Source organism: Hypanus sabinus, chromosome 5 (genome assembly GCF_030144855.1).
Source record: "Hypanus sabinus isolate sHypSab1 chromosome 5, sHypSab1.hap1, whole genome shotgun sequence".
In the NCBI taxonomy this organism is placed as follows: Eukaryota; Metazoa; Chordata; class Chondrichthyes; order Myliobatiformes; family Dasyatidae; genus Hypanus; species Hypanus sabinus.
The window spans coordinates 164,431,942-164,456,288 of NC_082710.1; the positions used below are offsets into that span (position 1 = coordinate 164,431,942).

Consider the following 24,347-nt stretch of genomic DNA (forward strand, 5'->3'; position numbering starts at 1 on the left):
TTATATGAACTCAGGATACCCCAACGTGCTTCACAGAAGCTGACATACTTTAGAATGTGTAGTTGTGGTTGTAGCATAGGGAACATTTTACCAGTTTTCAAACTGCAAGGTTGCAAAAGTGTGGCAATCTCATAATGTCTGATCACAGTATCTAGGTGAGTATGGGGTTGAGTGGTGTGGAGAGAGGATTAGTGTGGGTGCCGATGCAAGGAATCAGCCTCGACCGAAGAGCAGGGCTGTATATGGGATCTGCTGGCAGCACGGGATGACTACAGTGAGGTGAGAGGTTGGGATCTGATGGTACTTGGTTATTGGAATTGGACAGTGGATTTAAAACAAAGATGTCTGGGGATTTGAAGCTGCTGAGTTTGTTGGATCTGGAGATTATATTGTCCAGAAAGCACTTTGCAAGTCAAGAATGAAGCATAAATCTTGTGGCTACAGTTGTTTTATTAAGTTCCATAACAAGGAAATAACAATAACCAACTCAATCTTCTATAATGAAGAAAGAACTGAAGAAAGACAAAGGACAAAGAACTTGTCAATATCTTTGTACTGAAAACTACTTTGAACCAAACAGTCAGGCTTTGAGTTCTGATGAAACATTGACTGTTTATTCCTCTCCATAGATGCAGCTTGACCTGCTGAGTTTCTCCAGCATTTTGTGCGTGCTGCTCAGGATTTCCAGCTCTGCACAGTCTCTTAAGTTACAGATAAGAAAAGCCTTTGAGACAGTGCAATTTATCGCATGTCATAGGCTGCAGACAAAGAAACTATAAAAAGTACTGATAATCCACTGAGCATTTATAGACAAATGGGTGATTATACAAACATAGTTAAAAGAAAATTAAACAAGAAAAATTACAATATAGACAATAATCAAGTTGTTGTGGACGCAGTAGAAATTGACTACTGTAATGTCAGACCAAACACTAGGAAAATGTAGAAGATGAATCTCTTGGCATGAATTAGTGTCAAATTAAGTTTCACCCTCCAATTACTATTGGCTTCAGTTCAGGTAGACTCAGATGTAGAGAGAGACTCACAGGGGCAGAAAATATTTGTTTCAGTGATGAGAATGCAACACCTTTCCAAACGTATATGTTGACAATATGCATTGAAGACTTGAAACAAATTCTCTCAATTGCGCTTTCCTTAATTTGATCAAGAAATTTCATTCTTCAGAGCACAAGCACCAGGAGATAATTTCTTGTCCATTGGCCAATTATTCCTTAGTGTGTGTAGGTAACACATCTACACATTTTGTTTGAACAAATAAAAACAATTCATACAAACAAGGTTGACATTATTTTATGAATAATTACTCAGTTTCTGAAAATGACCTTCTTCTGTTGTATCACCACTCATCTGCCTTTCCAGTAATTCCTACATAGTCTGATGAGTTCACATCAGAGTATATTACCATGGGGTTGCTTGTCGTTGGATTCTTCTGTTAAATAAAGAAAAAGGATCAGGTCACAAATTTTGTTAGAGTAATCTAGTAAAATTAAAATTTGATGCATTGAATTTTCTTGTTTGTTGAGAGTTGAACTATCATCAATAGAATTTCTGATTTTATTTTGCATTTCCAGAAATTCACTGGTGGGCGAAGCTTTAGCTGCTAACGCTGAGCTCTGGAACTCATAAGGACACAAGGACAGTAGGAATAGAAGCCGATGTTAGCTCTCTAGTCATTCCTGTCTGCCCCACGCTTCCCCAAGATCTTTTACCTCAGTTCCATTTTCCGGTGCTACCCCACATCCCTCAGTTGCCTTAATATTCAAAAAGAGCCTAGTGTGTCACCAAAGTCTTCAGCAAATGCATGGGACCTTATCAAAAGCCCTCCAAAGATCCAAATATTGATTTCCCCCTTGTTTATTCTATTAGTCACAGCCTTTATAATTCAGTACATTAGTCAAAACATGATCTGGAGCAAAACAAGACGTGTTGCTCAATGAACCTCAATATAGATGTTAATGATGTAAGAGATTTTACAGATGCTGGAAATCCTGAGCAACACACACAAGATGCTGGAGGAACTCAACACGTCAGGCAGTATCTACGGAGAGAAATGAATAGTTGATGTTTCAGGCTGAGACGTTTCATTAGAATCAGAGATTCCAATGTCCTGAAGACCTCATAACAAATCCTTCACTTCCATTGATGCTGCCTGACCTGCTGAGTTCCTGCAACATTTTCTGTGTGTCACTTGTTATGGGCTCCAGCACTTTCTCTCCAACTAAGTTTTGGCTAACAGCTTGGCAATTCTCCATTTTCTCTCTTCTTTTCCAAAATAGTCTGGTCACGTTTGCAATCCTCCAATCCGTAAGGTCAATTCTAAAACTTATGGAATTTTGGAATTCCCTCTCTAAACTTTTTCTGAAGTTCTAAGTTTGTTTCTATTTGAAGACCCTTCTTAAATATACTATATTGACCAAGCTTTTGGTAGTTTGACTTGCCATCAATTTTGTTTGATTTCACCTCCATATCATTCTTGGAATATTTTGCCATTGCAAATGGAATATTCCAGAAGATTCTATTGCACTTGCTGTATAAACATGAATATATAAATTAGTATCAGGCATAAGCCATTTGGCCCCTCAAGCTTTCTATGCTATTTATTTTATTATGCTAATTAACTTTGCTTTATTATCTTAGCTCTGCCTTTCCATCTGCTCATGATAGCCTTTCACCAAAGTCTATAGCACCATAAGCATATTCAAAGACTCTGAATCAATGGCACCTTAAGGAAGCGAGGTGGAAAGACTCATTATGCCCTGACTGGAAAACGTTTGTCTCATTTTTCTCTTAGGCAAACGCCCCTTGATTTTTGAACTGATCCCAGAGTCTAGGTTCTTCCACAAGGAGAAACATCCTCTCTGCATTAATCCTGTTTTTGTGCTGGAAAGCTTTGAGACACTAATGACTCCATCCTACCAAGACCCATCGAGATCGTCCTGCCAAAGGGTCTCGGGCCAAAGCGTCGACTGTACTTTTTTTATTAGATGTTGCCTGACCTGTTGAGTTCCTCCAGCATTTTGTCTACGTTGCTAAGATTGGATTTGTTTCATTCAAGTCACCTCTCCAGGTTCAAAATCTCAGAGGTTACAAGCCTGGCTTTTCTAACCATCCCAAACCAGTACAAAATTCAGCGTTTTCAATTTCAGTAATGCCTAATGCATTTGAAACACATTTCCTTATTTTGTATTCAGTTCCTCCAGTTTCCCAAATGACTTGGTGTACTGGCATGTTAGCCATTTGCAGATCACTCAGATCTCCGTGCATCTCTTGCACTAAAATCCTTGTGCATTTCCAGTGATGGAACAAGATAACACTTGTGTTCAGCATCATTCAATGCAATGAGTTAATTGACTCTTTTTGCCAATAAAACGATAAAGTATGCATGGACAACAACTTCCCACTTTTCACAAAGAGTGCTGAGCTATTAAAATGGCAGCTAATTCAGCCTTTCCAGTCTACTTTGTACTGTTATTGTTTTACCTTGTTCTACCTCAATGTACATGGTCTGCATGACTGTTGGTAAGGCAAAACTTTTCACTGTGTCTCTGTATGTGTAACAATAATAAACCAATACCTATACTGGTATTGCTCATTAGTTAGTTATATTGTACACAATGAGAGCAATATCATGAATATTTATTTGTCCTCTCTTAACATTTGTAACCGATGGAATTATGGCCAGTTTAGGAAGAGTGATGCACCTGATCAGAAAATTGTCTTTAACTTCTTTATTTCTTTCATTTCTGTCCCTCCCCCTCATTATTTAGTTTTCAGGATGTGCACAGGACAAGTTGTAGAATGCTGACTTCCACAGACACTTCAGAGATACCACTTCCCAATGAGATCTGACTGATGAACCATGCATTTGAGGCTCTGGTTTTTCAGGGCTGCCATCATAGCAAGTATTCTGTGGGAGACCTCTGGCTGTGACCTCTGTGGAAATCAAGGTCACATTGGATCTCAGCAACTCTATTAAATCATCTTCAGCAATAACTATCATGGCCTAGAGTTGTAGAGTACTACAGCCCAAACAGGCCTTTCAGCCCATCTAATACATGTTAGCATTGATACGTACCCCATAACTGGGTGTCTGACCAGCAGAGAAAGAAGACTCCATTGGAGTCTGGTGGTACCAAACTAAAGGTGTTTATTAGTAAACTACACAATACAATATCAAAAATGCAAATATACATATAAAACAAGTTAGTAAACCTAAAAGTGTAGGAATAATTAAAATAGTCAATAATAAACAAGCTCTATCCATGTCTAGGGATAAATGAATTGTCATAGGAAAGTATAGAGTTCAGTTCATAAATGCTGAGGGGGTTATGGTTGTTGGATTGAAATTGTTGGAGAGAGAGAGAGCGAGCGAGAGAGAGAGCGAGCAAATGTAACAGCTACAGCAGCCAAACCTTCCGTTGCTTTCTTAATCCATCGTATCATTGTGGTCATTCAGTCATGACCCCTCTGGTCTTTAGCTAGACTGATCTTCTGTGGTGGACTCGTCACTCTGGCATGAGTGGACACACACACAAGTCCCCACCGGCCCTGCCGTTACACTGTGAGTTTTACTGACTGATCTCCTGGTTCGGTCTCCGATGCCCCCACCTTTCTGTGGGTTCCCAACACTCAATCAGTGTCCACTGGTGTGTCTGAAGGGTGTCTCTCCAAACCTGTCTTTTTATCCCCACTCATGGGGTCTCAGCTATCCATCAACTCTGAATGACAGTGTCCATCAAATCAGGCCACTCCTGCAATCTCCTGAGGAATGTTAACGAGCAAAGTAAAGTCCTTGTAGTGGAGGGTAAATAATCCAGGAAGAGTCATTATACAATAAATCAACAGTCTCTCTCCCCTCTCTTATTTGTAGCTGATGTTCTTGCCTGGGCTTTATCTCTCGCTCATGAGCAGCATAGCAACAGCAATAGTTTGTAGTTCTCAGGAGGGGGGTTGGGAATGGTTAACTCTGCACCCCATTGACCATCAGGTCTGTCCATCACTCATAACACCCCCATCCTTCTGGAAATTTTCACCAGAGTGAAAATTAACTAATAAAGCATATTACTGAATTACAGAGTTTAACAAAATACAGAAGTGGTCTTAACTACAAGAATAATACAGATACACTTTCAAATTAACATCTAGATAAACAATCAGCAATTACATTGTCACTCCCCTTTACATGTTGTATTTTAATATTGAATTCCTGTAACAACAGACTCCAACTTAATAACCTCTTATTTTTATTTTTCATGTTAGCCAAGAATACCAAAGGGTTGTGATCAGTATAAACAATTAATGGTCTCTGTGCTGCACAGATGTAGACCTCAAAATGCTGAATTGCCAAGATAAGTGCCAACAATTCTTTCTCCCGGTGCCAAGGTTAACCCTTTCTTCACTGAACCAAGTCTATCTGACCCAAAAGGATTGCATTCCGTTTCAACTAAATCAGATACCTCAGACTCTTCCTGAGCTTCAACACTAGGTTCAGTATCCTGTGACACCACATCCTTCACATCCTGAACACAAGCAAACGGGACATCTGCCTCTTCTAGGCTTTCAATACCAGTCCCCTTTTCCTATTTTAAGTTCCACTGATCCTCCCAGGTACTCTCTGAGCAACTCCCCTTCGGAGTAAACTCAACCTTGCAGGTTAAAAAAACCTCGTCTGCTAACCCAGCAAACTCCCGCAAGGTAGCAGCATCCTTTTCATCTAGGACAGCTTTCATATCATCGGGAACACACCTAAATTCCTCAACTGCAAACAGCTCTGTCAAGCCAGACAGATCATCCATGTCCAACCCTGGACCTCCTAACTGCCTCATCTGTTTCTCATCTTTACTCTGTGCCTCCATAACCTCCTTCCTCACTCCTAAGTGTCGACCTAGGGGTATCTTGTGAGCCAGGTTCGAAATTCTGTTTCTTGACACCACTAAACCTGCTTCATCTCCCTTACTTTCCTTAGCTCCACTATTCTCCACTTTACCATCCTCTAACCTCTCCTGGTACAAGATCGGTAAAAACGTCTCTGCTAAATCAACCCTGGACTCATTTAAACTGTCTCCTTTCTCAGCCGCCTTTCCAGATATGCTGAGAGTGATTGCGCATGCAGGATAAATCTTGGCCTCTATGGATGGGTCCTCAGCACCTGGGCTTTATCTCTCTCTCATGAGCAGCATAGCAACAGCAATAATTCATAGTTCTCAGGAGGGGGATTGGGAATGGTTAACTCCGCACCCCTTTGTCCATCAGGTCTGTTCATCACTCATAACAGCATGGTCTTCGGCCTTGTCCCAACTAACTGTACCTGAACCATAGCACTCCAAACCCATTCCATTCACATACCTCTCCAAACTTCTCTTAAATTGAACTATTGGCCTGTCATCTAGTTTGTAGCTTGTTGCACACTTACACTACCCTCTGTGTAACTTTCCCCCGCAGATTCCCATTGACTATTTCACCTTTCACCCTAAACCTATGACCTCTAGACTGAGTCTCACGCAACCTGACAGGAAAAAGCCTGCAAGCATTAATGGTATCTGTATCCCTGTGGTCTTCCGATCTGCTACTCGTCGTTGCACCAGGGAGGTGATCTGGACTCTATATTCACAAATATAGTGGGCACTGGGATCTGCCAGCTTTCCGTGGTATCAAACTCAGCGCAGAGCAACCAAGCAATAATGGTTCTATTCTCCTTTACTCTTCAGCGGCATGGGCAAACTCAAAGCTCTAGAGAAGTATTGCCCCTGCAAAGTTCACCAAACAAACAGGCAGGATAGGTGAGCTAACATCAGCATCTACCCCCAGGACAATACCCTCAGCACTGATGTTCTGATCATGCTGAATTCCCACTGGTGAGCATGTCAGTGTGTCTACATACCTGGACCCTGACTTCTGAAATTAGAAAATTATTCCAAGCTCTGCTGTGGGTTTCCAGGAACACAAAGAAAAGTCCTTCCTTGATAAAGTATAACATCTTAAGCAACTCTAGGAATCCTTGGGCTGTGCTTCTTCAAACTGCAGAATCCATTCATTAACAGGAACACAAAAGGTCTGAGTCTACCCACCCCAGTTCTGTCAAATATCATATCTGAACCGATATCTACGGTGACAAATCCCGCACTGATCTACAAGTCTCTGTTTCTCTTCCCATTTACTATCCATTGGAAACTCTCTCTCTCTCCTATATCTCTATCTCTATGACCCTATCTTTTTCTCCCTCTCTCTTGCTTACTGTCTCTCAATCTCTCTTTTTCTCTGTACACCTCACTCCCTCTCTCTTTTTTCTCTCTTACTGCTTATCTTTATATTTCTCCCTCTCTATCACTCTATTTTGCTCTCTCTCTATCCACCTCGCTCTTCCTTCACCTCTCTCTCTGCCACTTTCTTACTCACTCCAAACTCCAGAATTAGAATCATGAACCTCCCAGGACCACACCTCACTCCCCTCCCCCTTTGTTATCAAAACAGCTGAACAGCTGACTGCGCTCCTCGTCTCTTCATTATCTGCCTTTATTACTCTCATGCTATCTAAAACTTTCTCTGTCTCTCAGCCACTCTCTATCGGAACAGACGGTGATATACATTAAAAGTAGGAGATGTCCATTAAACCTCTTTGACTTTTAGTAAGATTACACCTTGCCAGTGAGAAAATCTTGCGCCCACTTTCTGTTTTCTGTTAGATAGCCAATCTTTTATCCGGCCCAGTATGTCACCTCGTGCACCATTGCTGTGCACCATAACCTTTGAAACAGATATTTATATAATGTTCTGCGGAAAATCTAAGCATATCACATTTCACAATTCTCTTAGTCACACCATAGGTTATTTCAAAGAAGCCCAATCCGTTGGTCAAGCACGATTTCCTTTTCACAAAACCATATTGATTTAGCTGTAAACTTTTCTTTGAAGAGCCTTGCATTTCCTGGGCACTTTAACCTTATCAGCCTTGTTTCGGTGGACGTTGAAGGGTACACAGCATTGTCAGTAGCCACCATACCAGTTGGAGTGATTTCTCTATGCTGAAGGTATAGAGAAATGGCCACTTTATTAAGTGATTCAGAGACTCAGTTGTTGTTCAGACCAAACATCAGAATGGGGAAGAAACGTGGTCTCAGTGACTTTAACCGTGGAATGATTGTTGTTGTTGGTGGTGGTTTGAGCATTCCAGCATCCCCTGGATGTATCATGCCAGGAATGGTGCAAAAATCAAAAATCATCCAGCCAGCAGCAGACCTGTGGGTGAAAATGCCTTGTTAACGAGAGAGGTCAGAGGAGAATGTCCAGGCTGGTCCAAGCTGACAGGAAGGCAGCTAACCTCACGTTTCAACAGTGGCGTGCAGAAGAGTATCTCTGAACTTCAAAGCTGATGTGCTACAACCGCTGGAGGCCACAGATATACACTCAGTGGCTGCTTTATTAGGTACACTCCTAAAATGGCCACTGAGTGTGCATCTTTCCCCACAGAGAAACTACTGATACTGATTATGAGTTCTTTCTCTTTGCTGAATGCTTGAAAATTGCTGGTGGCTTTGCAACCACATACAAGCAAACCAAATCAAGTAAGACCAGTGGGAAGCGACATGGCATTAATTTGTCCAATTAAATCCTCAGTTCAATTCCCTTTTGATAATCTTGATGGTGGGTTTTGATTTCCTAGAGTTGCAGAGTCTCCTCCATGATTGGAATTGGGCTGATGGAAATCTGGTCATTTTTGTTTACAGTCAGCTTGATGTCATTAATCCATGACATCTTTGCCACACATGGGCTGGCTTCCAGATGCTGGCCCCAGCTGTCTGAAGGAAAAATTTGGCAAGGCCCTGGCTGTCTGTGGTGAACAGCTGACTATGGGGGAGGGGGACTACTGCACAGGATCGAAGTAAGCTTCAGAGAGTTGTTAACTTAGTGAGCTCCATCATGAGCACGGGCCTCCACAGCATCCAGGATATCCTCAGGGAGCGACGCCTCAAAAAGGCAGCATCCATTATTAAGGACCTCTACTACCCAGGACATGCCTTGTTCTCATTGCTGCCTTCAGAAAGAAAGTATAGAAGCCTGAAGGCACACACTCAGCGATTCAGGAACAGCCTCTTCCCTTCTGCCATCCGATTTCTCAATGGACATTGAACCCGTGAACACTACCCCACTACTTTTTGTTTCTATTTTTCCACAAACTGCACTTATTTAACATATATATATATATATATATATATATATATATATATAAATGTAATTCACACTTTTTCTATTATTATGAATTACAATGTCCTGCTGCTGCAAATAAAACAAAATTTCACGACAGAAGCCACTGATATTAAGCCTGATTCTGATTCTGATTTAGAGCTGTCTGAAACTGGTGAAAAGGGACATCAGTACCCTGAGCCTGCACACCAGGTGAGGTTTTTTTAGGGGCAAGGGTCGACAATTGCGCAACTAGAGCACCAGATCATATTTCCATCACCTCAGCCTCCAACATTCACCTGCCTGGCCAATCTTGATCACAGAAATGAGAAAACCAAAAATGCAGATGCTGCAAATTTAAAATGAAAGTATAGAAAATTATTGAAATACTTCACTGGTCTGATAGCATCTGTGGAAAGAGCATGAAAGTTAACGCTTCAGATCAAAGACTTTTGTCCTTAACTGTCAATAGATCTGGGAGATCTCCCCTATTCTCCATCCCATGTTCCCTGTCTTGCATTTCCTGTGCCCTGTCTGTGTTTACAGCTGTCCTCTGTTTCTTGTTCTCTATTCCCTGTCACAGTCCTCTCCCTTCTGCCCCCCATTCCCTGTTCTTCCCTGTCACCTGTCCCCTGCCCCCCCCCCATTCCCAGTCTCCTATCTCCAGTTCCATCTCCTATTCTCAGTCCAGGTCCCCTGACCCCTGTCCCTTTTAGGTCCCCTGACCCCTGTCCCCTGTCACCTGAAATCTGTCCCTTGACCCCTATAGCCTCTACCTCCATCATCACCACTGTCCAGCTGCCAAGCCAAGTGAGTCTTTAAGGACTGAATCTCTTTGGTGTTGCTATGCAACAGTCTTGGAAGTTGCACTTAATTTGTGGGAACACAATTGGGACTTTGTAAGCCATGTTTCTGCACTCTGTCTGAGCGTAGGATAGAACATCTTAAAACTTGTGTCCTTCTTTTGCAATGGAGAGACCCAACTGAGCACTCAAAATGAACACGGTGATGTTGTGCACCAAATCTAATTTCCAGGCAATGATTTCCAGATGGATTTAAATTGAGGAATTAAGGTAAAAAACTGGGGCATCTTAGCCATTCTGTTCCACCTTCGCCTTCTAAAAAAAATCTGTTGCTTGTTTCATACCACTGAATTGAGAAAAGCAGAAGAGTGAGATTCATTACTAATTGTAACATTATAGGGGTTAGTTTAAAGAGGCTTGTGGCTTTTCATTGTCATATCCTGCAGCAAAGCATAGCCGGTCACTTTGGTGGTCACCTCCATTTCCTTTTGTTATCTTTGTGCTTTTAGGTCAGTTAATGTCTGTATATCTGCACCAGGCTTTTAGGTAAACACAAACCAGAAGCAGAAGTGAGCTAAATGTCAACCATGATGTGTGAAGTCACTTTGGCGTGAACATCTAGCACTCGAAGATGGAAGAACACTGAGTGTAACCATCCACAATTGCAAATCATGTTTACGTTAATTAGAACAGATGCAATATTTTTCCTTGGGCTGTTTGTCATGGTTATAAATAATTCACAAATGGATAAAATATCATTTAAAAGGAGAATGTGTATTTGCTTTAAAAAGATTCTAACATTCAAACAGTAGTTAGTTGGAAAACTTTCATACTTCAGTCATAATACAAAAGATAGAAATGCAGAAAATGAAAGCAAGAGGCGGCATTCTTTATAATAACAGCCGATCGCCTCAGTACTCTTGATGGTGTGATGTCTTTAGTCATCTAACTCCTCCATGAATATACAGTATCTAATCATTTTGTTTTCCAGGCATTCTGCGGTAGAGTTTCCCCACTAATTGGTGAAGGTACAAATAACACTGAGCGCTGGGGCTGTCCGTGTGGAGTTTGCATGCTTTCCCAGGTGGGTCAGCTTCCTTCCACATTCCAGAGAGGCACAGATTGCCCATTTGTTAGCCACTGTAAATTGTGGGGTAGAATCTAGGGGAGTTAATGGGAATGTGGGGAGAATGAAATGGGATTAATATAGGTTCATGTTGGCATGGAGCCTCAGGGAGGCAGTGTCCATCATTAAGGATCTTCACCATCGGGGACATGTCCTCTTCTCGTTAGTATCAGAATCAGGTTTGTTGTCATGAGCATATGTTGTGAAATTTGTTGTCCTTATGCAGAGGAGGTACAGGAGCCTAAGGATCCACACATAATGCTTGAGGAACAGCTTCTTCCCCTCCACCATCAGGTTCCTCAATAGTCCTTGAACCCACGGGCACCACGTCACTATTCCTTGTTTGTGTGATTTATTTATTTTATTTTTTTATTGTTACTTAGTCTAATGGGTAAGTTTGCTGATAACATGATGTCATATATCGCAAGCATGGTTGCCCAAGGACGCAGCAGGACACAGATTAGCTGAATTCCAAAGATCTGTGCAGGAGCCTGAACTGTCCACAAACTCATGGACACCACATCATTATTCCACTTTTGCACTAGTTATTTATTTCTGTAGCTTAGAGTAATTTTAATGTCTTGCACAATATTGCTGCTGCACAGCATATTTCATGACATATGTCCGCGAGGGGTTTGTAGAGGCTATGGGCCAGGTGCAAGTAGTTAGAGGACCACGTCAGCATGAAGTAAATGGGCCAAAGGGCCTGTTTCTGTGCTGTAGCAGTCTATAACTTTATGGCACTTGCTCAACTATTCTGGTTACTGTTTTCAATGTGCTGCTTAGATCTCCAGCTACTGTATCTGCCAACATCATTGTCATTGTTACGTGTCGTGTTGTATGACGTGGGTGACCATGGTCTTTCCATGACCGTGATTATTCTTGGTAATTTTTTTAAGAAAGGTGGTTTGCCATTGCTTTCTCCTGGGCAGCCTCTTTACAAGATGGGTGACTCCAGCCATTATCAATGCTTTTTGGAGATTGACTGCTGGCGTCAGTGGCCGCATAACCAGGACGTGATATGCACCAGCAGCTCGTACGACCACCCACCACCTGCCCCCATGGCTCCACCTGGCCCTGATTGGGGAGGGGAAGGCTAAGCAGGTACTACACCTTGCCCAAGGGTGACCTGCAGGCTAGCAGAGGAAATGAGTGCCTTACACCACCTTTGGAAGAGAAGTATCTCCACCCCAGCACCCGACATGTCAGCAACGGGTTTGGAGAGGTTATGTTCCAGGTGCATTTATGTAGAAGATCAGTTTGGCATGGACCAGAGGCCGAATGGCCTGTTTCTGAGCTACAGCAGTCTTTGCTAACACCCTGTGTTAAAGAGTTCCTTGCCTCTGCTGCCCTTCCCCATGAAACTGTTTCCTTGTCCTTGAACCATCTGCGATTGGGAAGATGATATGTATTACAGTAATGTTACTCATTTTGGGGAACTATGCATAAGTTAAGGCATATGCAACAGTTGTGGTCATGCACAATGAAACACAGAAAGCTCATGATACAACCATTTCACAGAGGAATATTGCTTGTGTTCAAACACGGTGTTGGGAATGTGATTATTGTGATGTATAGCCTTTCAATTCTCATCTCCGTGTCCTCAGTACGATCATCTGAAAGCCCAGCCATAGTCCTACAGTCAATGGCCTCTTTATCAGGTACCTCCTGTACCTAATGAAGTGGCCACAGAGTGTATATTCCTGGTCTTCTGTGCTGTAGCCCATCCACTTTAAGATTTGATGTAACATGCGTTGAGAGAGACTGCTCTGCACACCACTGCTGTAACGCGTTGATTTGAGTTACTGTCATTTTCCAGTCGGCTTGAACCAGTCTGGCCATTCTTCTCGGACCTCTTTCATTAACAAGGTATTTTCACTCACAGAACTGCCGCTCGCCAGATGTGATTGTTTCTCACATCATTCTCTAGAAGCTCTAGAGACAGGTGTGCATGAAAATCACGGTCAGCAGTTTCTGAGGCGCTCCACTAAGTCATACAGTCACACTTCTTCCCCATTCTGGCCTGAGCAACAACTGAGCCTCTTGACCATGTCAGCATACTTTTATGCATTGAGTTGCTGCTATGTGATTGGATAATTAGATATCTACATTAACAAGCAAGTGTACAGGTGTACCAGTAAAGAGACCACTATATGTATGTATGTAGGTCAGTCACTATATGTAGAATGCTGATGCACAGCTTTACCATACCATCCTGTTTCTCCACCATTCCACTAACACTAATACAACATCTCCTGCCAATAACCAGTATCAGATGAGCCAAGGTGTTCTCTAAATACATATTAGAGAGCCCATATCTTTGCAGACCGTGGAGGAGCAGCAATTCAAGAAACAAATATCTACATGGATAAAATAACCTCAACTTTCCCCATGGTTGTGCTTACCTGACCATTCTGAGAAGCATTTCCTTTTTTTTGATCGCTTTTGAGCTCGTTTAGAATCTAAGAAGAAAAAAAAAACTTATGTTAGCCCCCCTTTGGCAATGAGCAGTTGCTGGTCAGAACCTTGAATTGATACACTCCAGCCAAAATAATTACATATTAAACATTTAAAGTTGCACAGCTAACATTTCAACTAATTTTCTCTTCTGTCAAGATTATAAGGAGTTTCTGTCATGCATATTATGTACTCTACTTAATTAATTTTTCTCTTTCAATATTTATTATTAGTTTCTGCATAGAGGAATACAGAGTACAACAAGATATATATTATAAGTCAAAGAAAAAATAGTACCAAATACATTGTATTAGAAATACTGTTACAATCACAACACCCTGTATTCATAAAAATTGAATTAAATCATAATATTGAAATATAATAATTTTGTTATACAGAAAAAAATCTACACCCTCTACCAAAGTCAGAGCTGTTAGGAAAAGCAAGAAAAAAGGTAAAAAAACAACCTTATCATATAATAAAATATATTATTAACCACCATCTGTAAAATAACTCAGAAATGGTCCCCACAATGTATAAAAGTCTCGGCTAGATTCAAAAACTGAACATGGGATCTTCTCTAAATTTAAGCATAACATCCCGTAACCATTGAGCATGAATAAGCGGAACAGTTAATTTTTAACTGGAAGAAAAATGCTCTATCATAGATTCATTTGACATATAGGTTTGCTGAATATTCTATCATTTTAAATTTTATAGGAACTTCACAGCACTAATATTTAGTTATTACATTTATTAGTATTTTTTTATTTTATTACTTTTGTGAAATGTTAATATTGAGGAAATAATGGGTTCATGAGCAACAGTGGTTTCTACACCTATCCTAATTTGGGCGCCATGTATAACAGAGACTCAACTCAACCCATGCAAAGAAAAGTTAAAATGTTACTGACTACACATATCATCATTGTGTCATGGAGAAACAGGATGGTGTGGTAAAGCCATGCATGGTGTAGAAACTGACCGACATACCTTCACTCAGTGGCCACTTTATTAGGTACACCTGTACGCTTGCTCATTATTGCAAATATCCTGTCTAATTAGCCGATCCTGTGGTAGAGCTGTGTCGTTTGGTGTCTTTGACCATGACTGTACTCAGCAAATTTTCCAGCTGAAGGCTCTTGACCCAAACATCGACTGTTTATTCTGCTCTACAGATGCTGCCTGACCTGCTGAGTTCCTCCAACACTTTGAGTGTTGCTGTGGATTTCCAGTGTCTGTCAGTTCTCTAGTGTTTATAATGTTGTTTTTATGTGGCTAAACTGATCTCAGTTTGATGAAGTACAATATACAACCCATATAACAACACAGTTTTGTGTATTAATAAAATAATTGAAAGCTGTAGAAAACATACAAATATAATGCTCAAGTATAGGTAGGCTGTGCTATGTCATAACTTCTCACCTCTATGCATCTTCATGGTAAAACAGAAGAAAAACAAAATAAGAGTAAGAGTAACATATCGAATGTTGTCATTGAATCCTGACGTTTTCTTCTTGTCTGTATCTGTGGAACAAGTCAGGATTGGAAGTTCAAAGTTCAAAGTAAATTTTATTATCAAAGTACATATTTGTCACCATAAACAACCCGTGGATTCATTTTCTTGTGGACATACTCAACAAATCTCTAGAATAATAAGTATAATGGAATCAATGAAAGACGGCTCAGTGAAGGTGTTCAACCAGGGTGCAGAAGACAACAAACTGTGCAAATGCAAAAAGGAGAAACAATAATAATAAATAAATGAGGATAAATGTCAAGAACATGAGATGAACAGTCCTTGAAAGTGAGTTCATTGGTTGTAGGAATATTTCAATGATGGGGCAAATCAAGTTATCCTCTTTAATTCAACAGCCTGATGGTTGAGGGGTAATAACTCTTCCTGAACCTAGTGGTGTGAGTCCTGGGGCTCTTGTACCTTCTTCCTGATGGCAGCAGTGAGAAGATATTCAGATATTTCAACCTTAACAATTGTCAAGCCAGTACGTTCATTTAGAAAGAAGGGGATGTCCAGCATGGGGAAAATTGGAACATCCGCTAATTTCCCATTTAGATTTAGTTTCTACATATGAATATAAAAATAAACATCTTATAAATATATAAGTCAACAATTTTATATAAAGTGGCCATACTTGCATTAACTGCTTCCATATAAGTACAAGTGAAAAATTAATTCTTTGGTTAATGTAGGTTTATTTTAAAACTGTTTCTCTCTCTGTGCATGTTGAAAGGAACACTTAAAAGACTTTTTGACTTTTAGGGTGTGTCTGAGAAAAAGAAAACAATGTCACTCGCTTTCTGATCCTCTCACTTAGGTGGGATAGGGTTAGGGTTGTCATAGCTGACCTTAATGACACTATGAAAAAGAAATGATATTTTTACTAATCTTCTGCGATTTTCTGACATTGTTGCTATTATAGATAAGGGCAAACTAGTTGTGATCTATCTGAACCCTCAGAAAGTCTTTGGTGAGGCACCACAGGACAGATTGTTGATAATTACACTGCACACTATTGCGAGTAACAGATTGACTTGGAATGAAGATTGTTTAACGCATAAAAAGTAAAGATTAGGAATCTGACTAGACTTAACCTGACAAGATTCAGGTTAGGAGGATTTGACTAGTGTGGGTATAGGAGGGTGGAGAGTGAACGAATCCATGCTGGGGTATCAGCTACTTACTGGATATGGTGAAATGTTGTTAAGGGAATCGAGTTTAGTATATATGAGACAGCTGGTGATATGAAGTACAGAGACAAAGCACTTCAGCGTGCATGACAGCAAAGCAGTTAGCGCAATGTTATCAGAGTGTCAGCAACCTGGGTTCAGTTCCTGCTGACGTCTGTAAGAAGTCTGTACGTTCTTCCTGTGACTATGTAGGTTTCCACCAGGTGCTCTGGTTTCCTCCCACATTCGAAAGATGTACAGGTTAGTAGGTTAATAGGTTGCATGTGTATTAGGCAGTGCAGGCTTGTTGGGCCAGAAAGGCCTGTTACCACACAAAATGAAAAAAGAAAATAGACAGAAGATGCAGAATCCAGATGATAAATCATAATGGGCAATTTCCTAATGTCTGTTCCCTGTCTGCCAAGATTATTGTCCATCACTCCTATCCACTCCCCCTGCCCCATTCTACCTGCATCTGGTACCACCTATCACTGCCCAGCATTTCTCCCATCCCTTTCTGACGGTTATATACCACAATCTTTCCTCTTCCCTTGCAGTCCTGATGGAGGCTGTTGTATCGAAACTTACTCTTTTTGTCTCTGCGGATGGTGCTTAAACCTGGTGGCAGTGTGGTCTGTGGCACAAATCCAAATGTGTTTCATGATGGCTCAGTTAAAATTTGTGACTGGGTAATGATGCGGCAAGTTGAATATAATGTGTAAAAGTGCAAGGGAGGAAAAGAGGAAGGAGGACTATTTTCAAATGGTATGAGATTGAATGTCTTAATATTCCGAGGGAGCTGGTTGTCCTTATAATTTTTATTAATTTACAGACGAGGCACAATAACAGTCCCTTCTGGCCCAATGAGTCCCCGGTCGCCCAATAAAAGTTCAATGTAACTTTATTATCGAAGTACATATTCTTCACCGTGTACTACCCTGAGATTTATTTCTTGTGGGCATTCACAATAAATACAAAGAAACACAATAGAAACAGCAAAGATGGACAAGCAACCAAGGTGCAAAATCACACCCACGTGACCAATCCATACGTCATCGGAACCTGGGAGGAAACCGAGGCACCCGGAGGAAACCCGCACGGTCACGGGGAGAACGTACAAACTCCTTACAGATGGTGACGGGAATTGAACCTGGGTCGCTGGTGTTGTTATAGCATAATGTTAACTGTGACGTTCCATGCAAACTCAGAAATAACATACAGGTGCAGTAGGCGAAGGTCAGTAAGTGATTTGAAATTTCAACATTATATATGCTGAAAATACAAAATATAAAAAACATTTGGAAGGTCTTCAGCCTGAGCTGTTAACTCATTTCCTCTTTCCACAGATCTGGTCTGACCTACTGAATGTGTTTATGCTACGTGTATGCTGGCCTTTATTGTAAGAAGATTTGAGTACAAAATGAGAAGGTCTATGCCTTGTGTGCTAGGTGCAATCTTAACATCCTCTCTTAAATGACAGCAGTTTAGATGGAGAGCAGCCAAGATGCAGCAGAATGGTCTTGGGACACTGGATCTGTCAATGAGGAGCACATTAGTGGGCAAAGCTATCGTTCTCTTGAGGTTAGTGCAATGGAAATTCATTAAAACATATAACATGAGGAGTGGACGATGTAGCATGAATGTATGGAGACTGGCTTAAGGTCACAGCCTCAAATAATGGGCAGGCCATTCAGGCATGAGGTCTTCAGTCTGAAAGCGGTGAACGTTTGGAGTTTTCTAACCTATGGCGAGAAGACAGTCTGTGGAGAAGAGTGTGAATTTTTAGAAAACACATCTTTGAGATAATCTTTAAAACATGCCAACTCTTTAGTGTTGTACACATGCTCCAATCTTCTTTTGTGATTAGGCGTCAAATTCTGTAAATTAGCCCTCAGGATTCCTGTGATGTTTAAGTACATTGAAAACCTGCATGAATGTAACTTGCCGGGCTCGTCCTGCCTCATTTTAAATACAATTTCAAAGTTCAAGGTAAGTTTATTGTGGAATACGTTTATGTAACCATATACTATCCTGAGATTCAATTTCTGGCAGGCATTCACATCAGAATCAAGGGTAAAAACGACACACAAGGACTGGCAAACAGACAATGTGCAAAAGAAAACAAAGAGAAAATACAATAACAAAATAAACAGACAAATAACCAAATACTTTCTGTAAGTAGAGAAATAAATAAACATATAGACAGATCCTGGGAACATCAGTCCTTGAAAATGTGTCAATAGGTTGTGCATCAGATCTATGTTGAGGTGAGTGAAGTTAACCACGTTGGTTCAGGAGCCTGACGGTTAAAGTTTAATAACTGATCCTGAACCTGATATGTGGGCCTTCGTGCTGAGAAGAGAGCAAGGCATGGGGGGAAAAGTCCTTAAAAGTGTTTTCTGTGCGCCAGAACGAACTCCGCAACGTTTTAGAAGATAACCACAGTTAATACATTTCCCCTTTTACAATCCGAACCCAAACATTCTCAGCAAATGGAACAAGACTACTGGGAAATTACCTACCCGTTATTTCCTCGTGGTCAGTTTCATTTGTGTTGTCAGCCTGGACAGTTAAGTTAAACCTTCCTCTTTCGATTCCTCTCGCCTGGCTAACAGATAATTGATAAAGGCCACTGTCGTTAATTTGCAAATGTTTCAGCAGCAGCGAGGCGTTCTCCGGGAAAAGAACAACCCGGTGTTGATAGAGATCTGAGTAAGACAGGACTTGGTTGCATTCATTGGCGTTGCTATTTTGCTCTGATATGCATCTGTATTCCACAATTCTTTTCCCGGCCCTGCTCCATTTGATCCGCAGATAACCCTGCGGGTCCGAGATTGTGTAAGAGGCGGGTAGGAGCACAGAATGGTCCACTCTTCCCTTCAAACTGTTCTGATGTACCCGCAGGGTTGCAGCGGCTAAAGGTGGAGAGTGATACAAAACGAAATGACATTTAAAAGATAACGCTTAAACGACACTGATTCACTAATTACAAAAACAAAGACACTCGCCAGTGTTTGACATTCCGCCGCCTCCGTAGACATTGGGAGCAGGAGTGGGCCATTCGGCCTCCGAACCTGCACCGCCGTTCAATCCGATCATGGCGAATGTCAATACCGTGTTACTGCTCCTTTCTCAGGACCACGATCGCTTTGCCATCCACAAAGTGACAAAGAAGAGAAAATCTGCAGATGCTGGAAATCCAAGCGACACGCACGAGTGCTGGAGGATCTCAGCAGGCCAGGCAGCATCTCTGGTTGCTGAGACGCTTCAGCAGACTGGAGGGGTAAAAGAGTCGCTGAAAGTGTTTCCTGTCCATCACAACAACGCTTTAAAGGATAACCACAGTTAATATACTCTAACCTGCTGCAGTCCGAATGCAAACATTCTCAGCAAACGGAGCAAAAGACAGCAGTCGGACGTCTCGCCCCGAAACGTCGCCTGTACTCTTTCCCACAGATGCTGCCTGGCCCGCTGAGCTCCTCCGTGTTCGAGATCGCCTGTTGCTGGAGCCCATCCAATCCAATGTTCGACGGGTTGTGCGTTCAGAGATGCTCTTCTGCACATCACTGCCGTAACGGGTGGCCATTTGAGTTACTGTCGCCTTCTTGTGAGCTGGAAGAAACAGTCTGGCCGTTCTCATTTGATCTCCTAATGTACCTAACTCCTTCAGTACTTTAATTACTTGTCCTCAGTTGTCTTCTGTGGTCGAGAATTTCAAATGAACACAACACTGCGACTTTCTTGGTCCCAAAGGACTTAATGCGGGAACTTTATACTCGCCGGGTCAGAATCTGAATTATTTCCTAACATCACCGATACTGCTAACACAATGATCCCTCCAAGGGGACCACAGCCTTGCCGTGGGTTTGGAGGCTTGCGTGCCTCAATGACCTGGAGAGCTATGTTGTCTGGAGTCAGGGGCTTTGCACTTTGGTTCTCGGTAGGGTCACCCATGGCAACCAGGTCAAAGGGCACAGGCCAGACAAAGAGTGGCCCACCAGTCCTCCAGGTTCGGGGGTTCAGCTCAGGGCGAACAACCCAAAGTGGTAAAACAAAATAGTTACGGAAACTTCAACATCTGGGTACGATGGTATCCCTGAGTCCTCGGGTGGGACTTGCATGGCTAACAGCTGCAGTGAAAGCCGAGCCTTGAAGCCTCGAAGAAGCCTTGAACACCGCCCGAGACGGAGGACCTTCACTGCTGCCCCAAATGCCAGCGGTGAAATAGGCAGTCGGATCACATTCTCTGTGGCGTTCCGCCGGCAGTTCTGTGTCTTCTCGTTGTAGTTACACACTGACCGAGGAACGGTGTTGGGAGGTTGTCAAAGAAGGGCAGGGGCATCCCAGTGAAACCGGCTACAGTCCGGCCCTGGGATTATCACACCCGATAATCACACAAAAATAGTCAAATCAGGTGCTGACTTTGAGCAGAACCACGATTTACAGCGGTGTAAATATACTTTCCAAAAACGGTAGCCCCACTGGATATACTTTCGCCAAGGTAATCATCCAAGATATTTTTCCTACTTTTTGGCAATTATGATTCAAACACGGACATTGAATATGTTGTAAAAAAGATCACTCCCTACTTTGTACATAGTTATTTTTATTTCGATTGTTCCTTCTCGCCTCTCCTTTCTCTGTGTATACCTCAGATGGGGATTTGTGACAATTATGATTATATGATATATATATGTACAGTATCTGAAATACATCTTATGGACATGTTTGTTTCATAATAAACTTCAATAAAATATAAATTACAAAAAAGGTGGACATTACCCGGGTTAGTTAAGAAACACTTACCCATCGGGACTAGTAGAGTAAACGTGAATAGCTCGACGCCATACACCCTGACCCCCTCACTTCGTCTGGGTGACATTTTGACTCATTCCACTTGAGTTTCCGAGAGGAGAGTTAATCCACGGTCAGTGTAAGAATGAGCGGCCCCATGCAGCGCTTACACTTCACGCCTCATACCCCTACTGACAGTGCCGGTCCCACCGTGTACTCAATGCCACGCCCAGAGTTCCTCTTGCCAAGAATCACTTTGTCACTGAATCGTTTCCTGTCAGAGTACGGATTCTCCTGCACCTGGATCACACATAAAATCAGCCTGTGAGTAAAGCTAATCGTATGTACCTTCGGCCATGCTCAAACAGTAAGTTACACACTGCGCTTCAGAGGGTTGCTTTAATATTTATATTTATTGTGTTTCATCGGATCCGGACTAGCAATCACTTCGTTCTCCATTACTCGCGTGCACTGAAGAATAACAATAAACTATCATAAATATCGAAGCCCGTATCTTAAACATTAACTGTGACATCAACAAAATCCCTTTTCATGGATACGGATAATGTCACTTCTGGGACGAATCTCTCGTGTTAACGGTGGTAATCTCACACGGGTGGCGGGGTCCCTCCGCTAGCTGCAGGTCACCCTTGGGCCGGGTGCAGCACCTGCTTAGCCGCACTACCCCAACCCTGATCAGGGTCAGGGGAACAGGGGGTGGCGGGTGGTCGGAGGTGCTTATCACAAGTCCCGGTTACGCGACCGCTGACGCCAGGCAGACAATCTCAGCAGAGTATTGATAATGGCTGGGGTCACCCACCCGGTAAGGACACCGCCCTGAATGGCAAACCCCTTCTGTCGAACAAAATGGCCAAGAACAATCATGGTCATGGATAGATCACATACGCTCACGTCATACGACCCGCCACATAATGACGATGACGAATCTCTGACCCAGGCCAAAGGCTGTACTGGCTGTATCGTTTCCGATAATGTGAAAGGCACACTTAAAACGAGTTCTATGCAATAAGGTTCTGAACTTTCGTGTTGATATTTGGGAGCAAAATTGTTAATGGGCTTTTTCAGAATTCTGCTGAAACTTTTAGGGCGTTCCAAAGTTTGTACGGGAGAGTGAGGAGGTAATTGATCAGAGTTACAGGGAAGCAGTCACCCCCAAGTTGCAGGAGGCGAGTAGCTGGGTGACTCTCAGGAGAAATGGAAATGAAAATAGGCAGTTAGAATAGAGCTACCCTGTGGCCATTCCCCTCAAAAACAAATATACCGCTTTGGCTACCTTTGTGGAGGATGACCTCCCGGGGGAATGCCGCAGAGACCGGGTTACAGGCACTGAGCACTGTCCGTGGTGCAGAAGGGAAAGAGGGAGGGGAAGGGAGCGGTAGTGATAGCGGACTCAATAGTGAGGGGGACAGACAGGAGATTCTATGGACGTGAGCGGGACGCCCAGATGGGATGTTGCCATCTCAGATCCCGTTCACAACATTCTGGAGAGCAGCCAGATGTCTTGCTACAGACTGGTACCAATGGGATAGGAAGGAATAGTAAAGAGGCCATGAAAAGAGAATTTAGAGAGCTAGACAGAAAGCTAAGAAGCAGGACCTCCAGGGTAGTAATTTCTGGATTGCTGCCGGTGCCACGAGCCAGTGAGGGTAGGCACAGGATGATTTGGCAGGTAAATGTGTGGCTGAGGAGCTGATGCAGGGGGCAGGGCTTCAGATTCTGGGATCATTGGGATCTCTTCTGGGAGAGGTATGATCTGTTCAAAAGTGAAGGGTTGCACCTGAACCCGAGGGGACCAATATTCTCCCAGGCAGGTTAGTTAGAGCTATTGGGGAGGGTTTAAACTAATTTGGCAGCAGGGTGGGAACCAGAGTGAAGGAACTCAGGATAGGGCGGATGGTAAAAAAGTCAGACTGTCAGGAAGGGCAGGCAGGTGATGGGACTTAGTTGCAGCCAACAGGCTGAGTAACAAAATAGGAATGCAGAATCAAAAAAATCTCAATGCACGGGGAATAAAAAATAAGGTTGCACTATTACGGATTGCCAATGAGTGTATTTGGGAGCTGAATGTCCAAGGTTACATGTTATATGGGGGGTGGGGGAGGTAGGAAGGTAGACAGAGGGGGTGGTGTGGCTCTACTGGTAAAGAATGGCATCAGATCAGTAGAAAGATGTGACTTAGGGTCAGAAGATGTTGAGTCCTTTTGGGTTGAGTTAAGAACGTACAAGGGTAAAAGGACATTGATGACAGTTATATACAGGCCTCCCAACAGTGTTTGGCAGGTGGACCACAGATTCCAACAGGAAATAGAAAAGGCATGTCAAAAGGGCAATGTTATGATAGACAGGAGAAATTTTAACATGCAGATTGGAAATGGTTCTCAAGAGAGTGAGTTTGTTGAGTGTCTAAGAGGCAGTTTTTTCGAGCAGCTTGTTGTTGAGTCTACTAGGGTATCAGCTATTCTGGATTGGGTGTTGTGTAATGAACTGGAGGTGATTAGCGAGCTTAAGGTAAAAGAACCCTTAGGAACCAGTGATCACAATATGACTGAGTTCAACTTAAATTGGAAGGAGCTACTGGCAGAGATGTCAGCAGAGCAGCAGTGGCACATATTTCTGAGAGAAATTAGGAAGGTACACAACATATGTATTCCAAAAATGAAGAAATACTCAAATGGCAAGATTGTACAACTGTGGCTGACAAGGGAAGTCAAAGCTAATGTAAAAACAAAAGAGAGGGCATATAACAAAGCAAAAATCAGTGGGAAGATACAAGATTGGGGTGTTTATAAAAACCTACAAAGAGCAACGAAAAGAGTCATTAGAAGGGAAAAAAATAAAATATGAAAGGAAGCTAGCAAATAATATCAAAATAGACAGTAAAAGCTTTTAAAGTGGTTCATAGAGCTTACATTTCTAAACAGAAGCTGTCCAGTTCTTGTCCGAATGTTTCTCCACTTTGTAATAAATGCAATTCTGCTGATGCCTCTTTAATTCATATGTTTTGGTTCTGCCCTAAAATTAAAAAGTTTTGGCAGGAAGTATTCCATACCTTCTCACAACTTTTTAGGGTCCAATTTGACCCAAATCCCCTTACTGCCTTGTTTGGTATTATTGCAAATGGAGATATAACTTTAAATGCTCCTAACCTACAGGTTTTAGTTTTTACCTCTCTTTTAGCAAGGAGAGCAATCTTGCTTAAATGGAAGGAGTCTACCCCTCCTATACAGCTTCAATGGCTATGTGATATTATGTCTTAT

The 24,347-nt window shown here is 42.2% G+C and overlaps 1 protein-coding gene across 2 annotated transcripts in view; it reads right to left on the minus strand.

Moving 5' to 3' along the window:
* Positions 1-432: 432 nt before the first annotated feature.
* LOC132394534 (uncharacterized) overlaps positions 433-24,347 on the minus strand; it is a 40,338-nt gene continuing 16,423 nt past the window's right edge. For both annotated transcript variants that reach the window (XM_059970817.1, XM_059970816.1), the window contains 5 exons: positions 21,082-21,369; positions 18,798-19,190; positions 15,013-15,114; positions 13,536-13,592; positions 433-1,450 (listed from right to left, as the gene is read on the minus strand). In XM_059970817.1, coding sequence (XP_059826800.1) covers positions 1,410-1,450; positions 13,536-13,592; positions 15,013-15,114; positions 18,798-19,190; positions 21,082-21,157 — 669 coding nt within the window. In that variant the 5' untranslated portion in view covers positions 21,158-21,369 and the 3' untranslated portion in view covers positions 433-1,409. The remainder of the gene's footprint in view (positions 1,451-13,535; positions 13,593-15,012; positions 15,115-18,797; positions 19,191-21,081; positions 21,370-24,347) is intronic.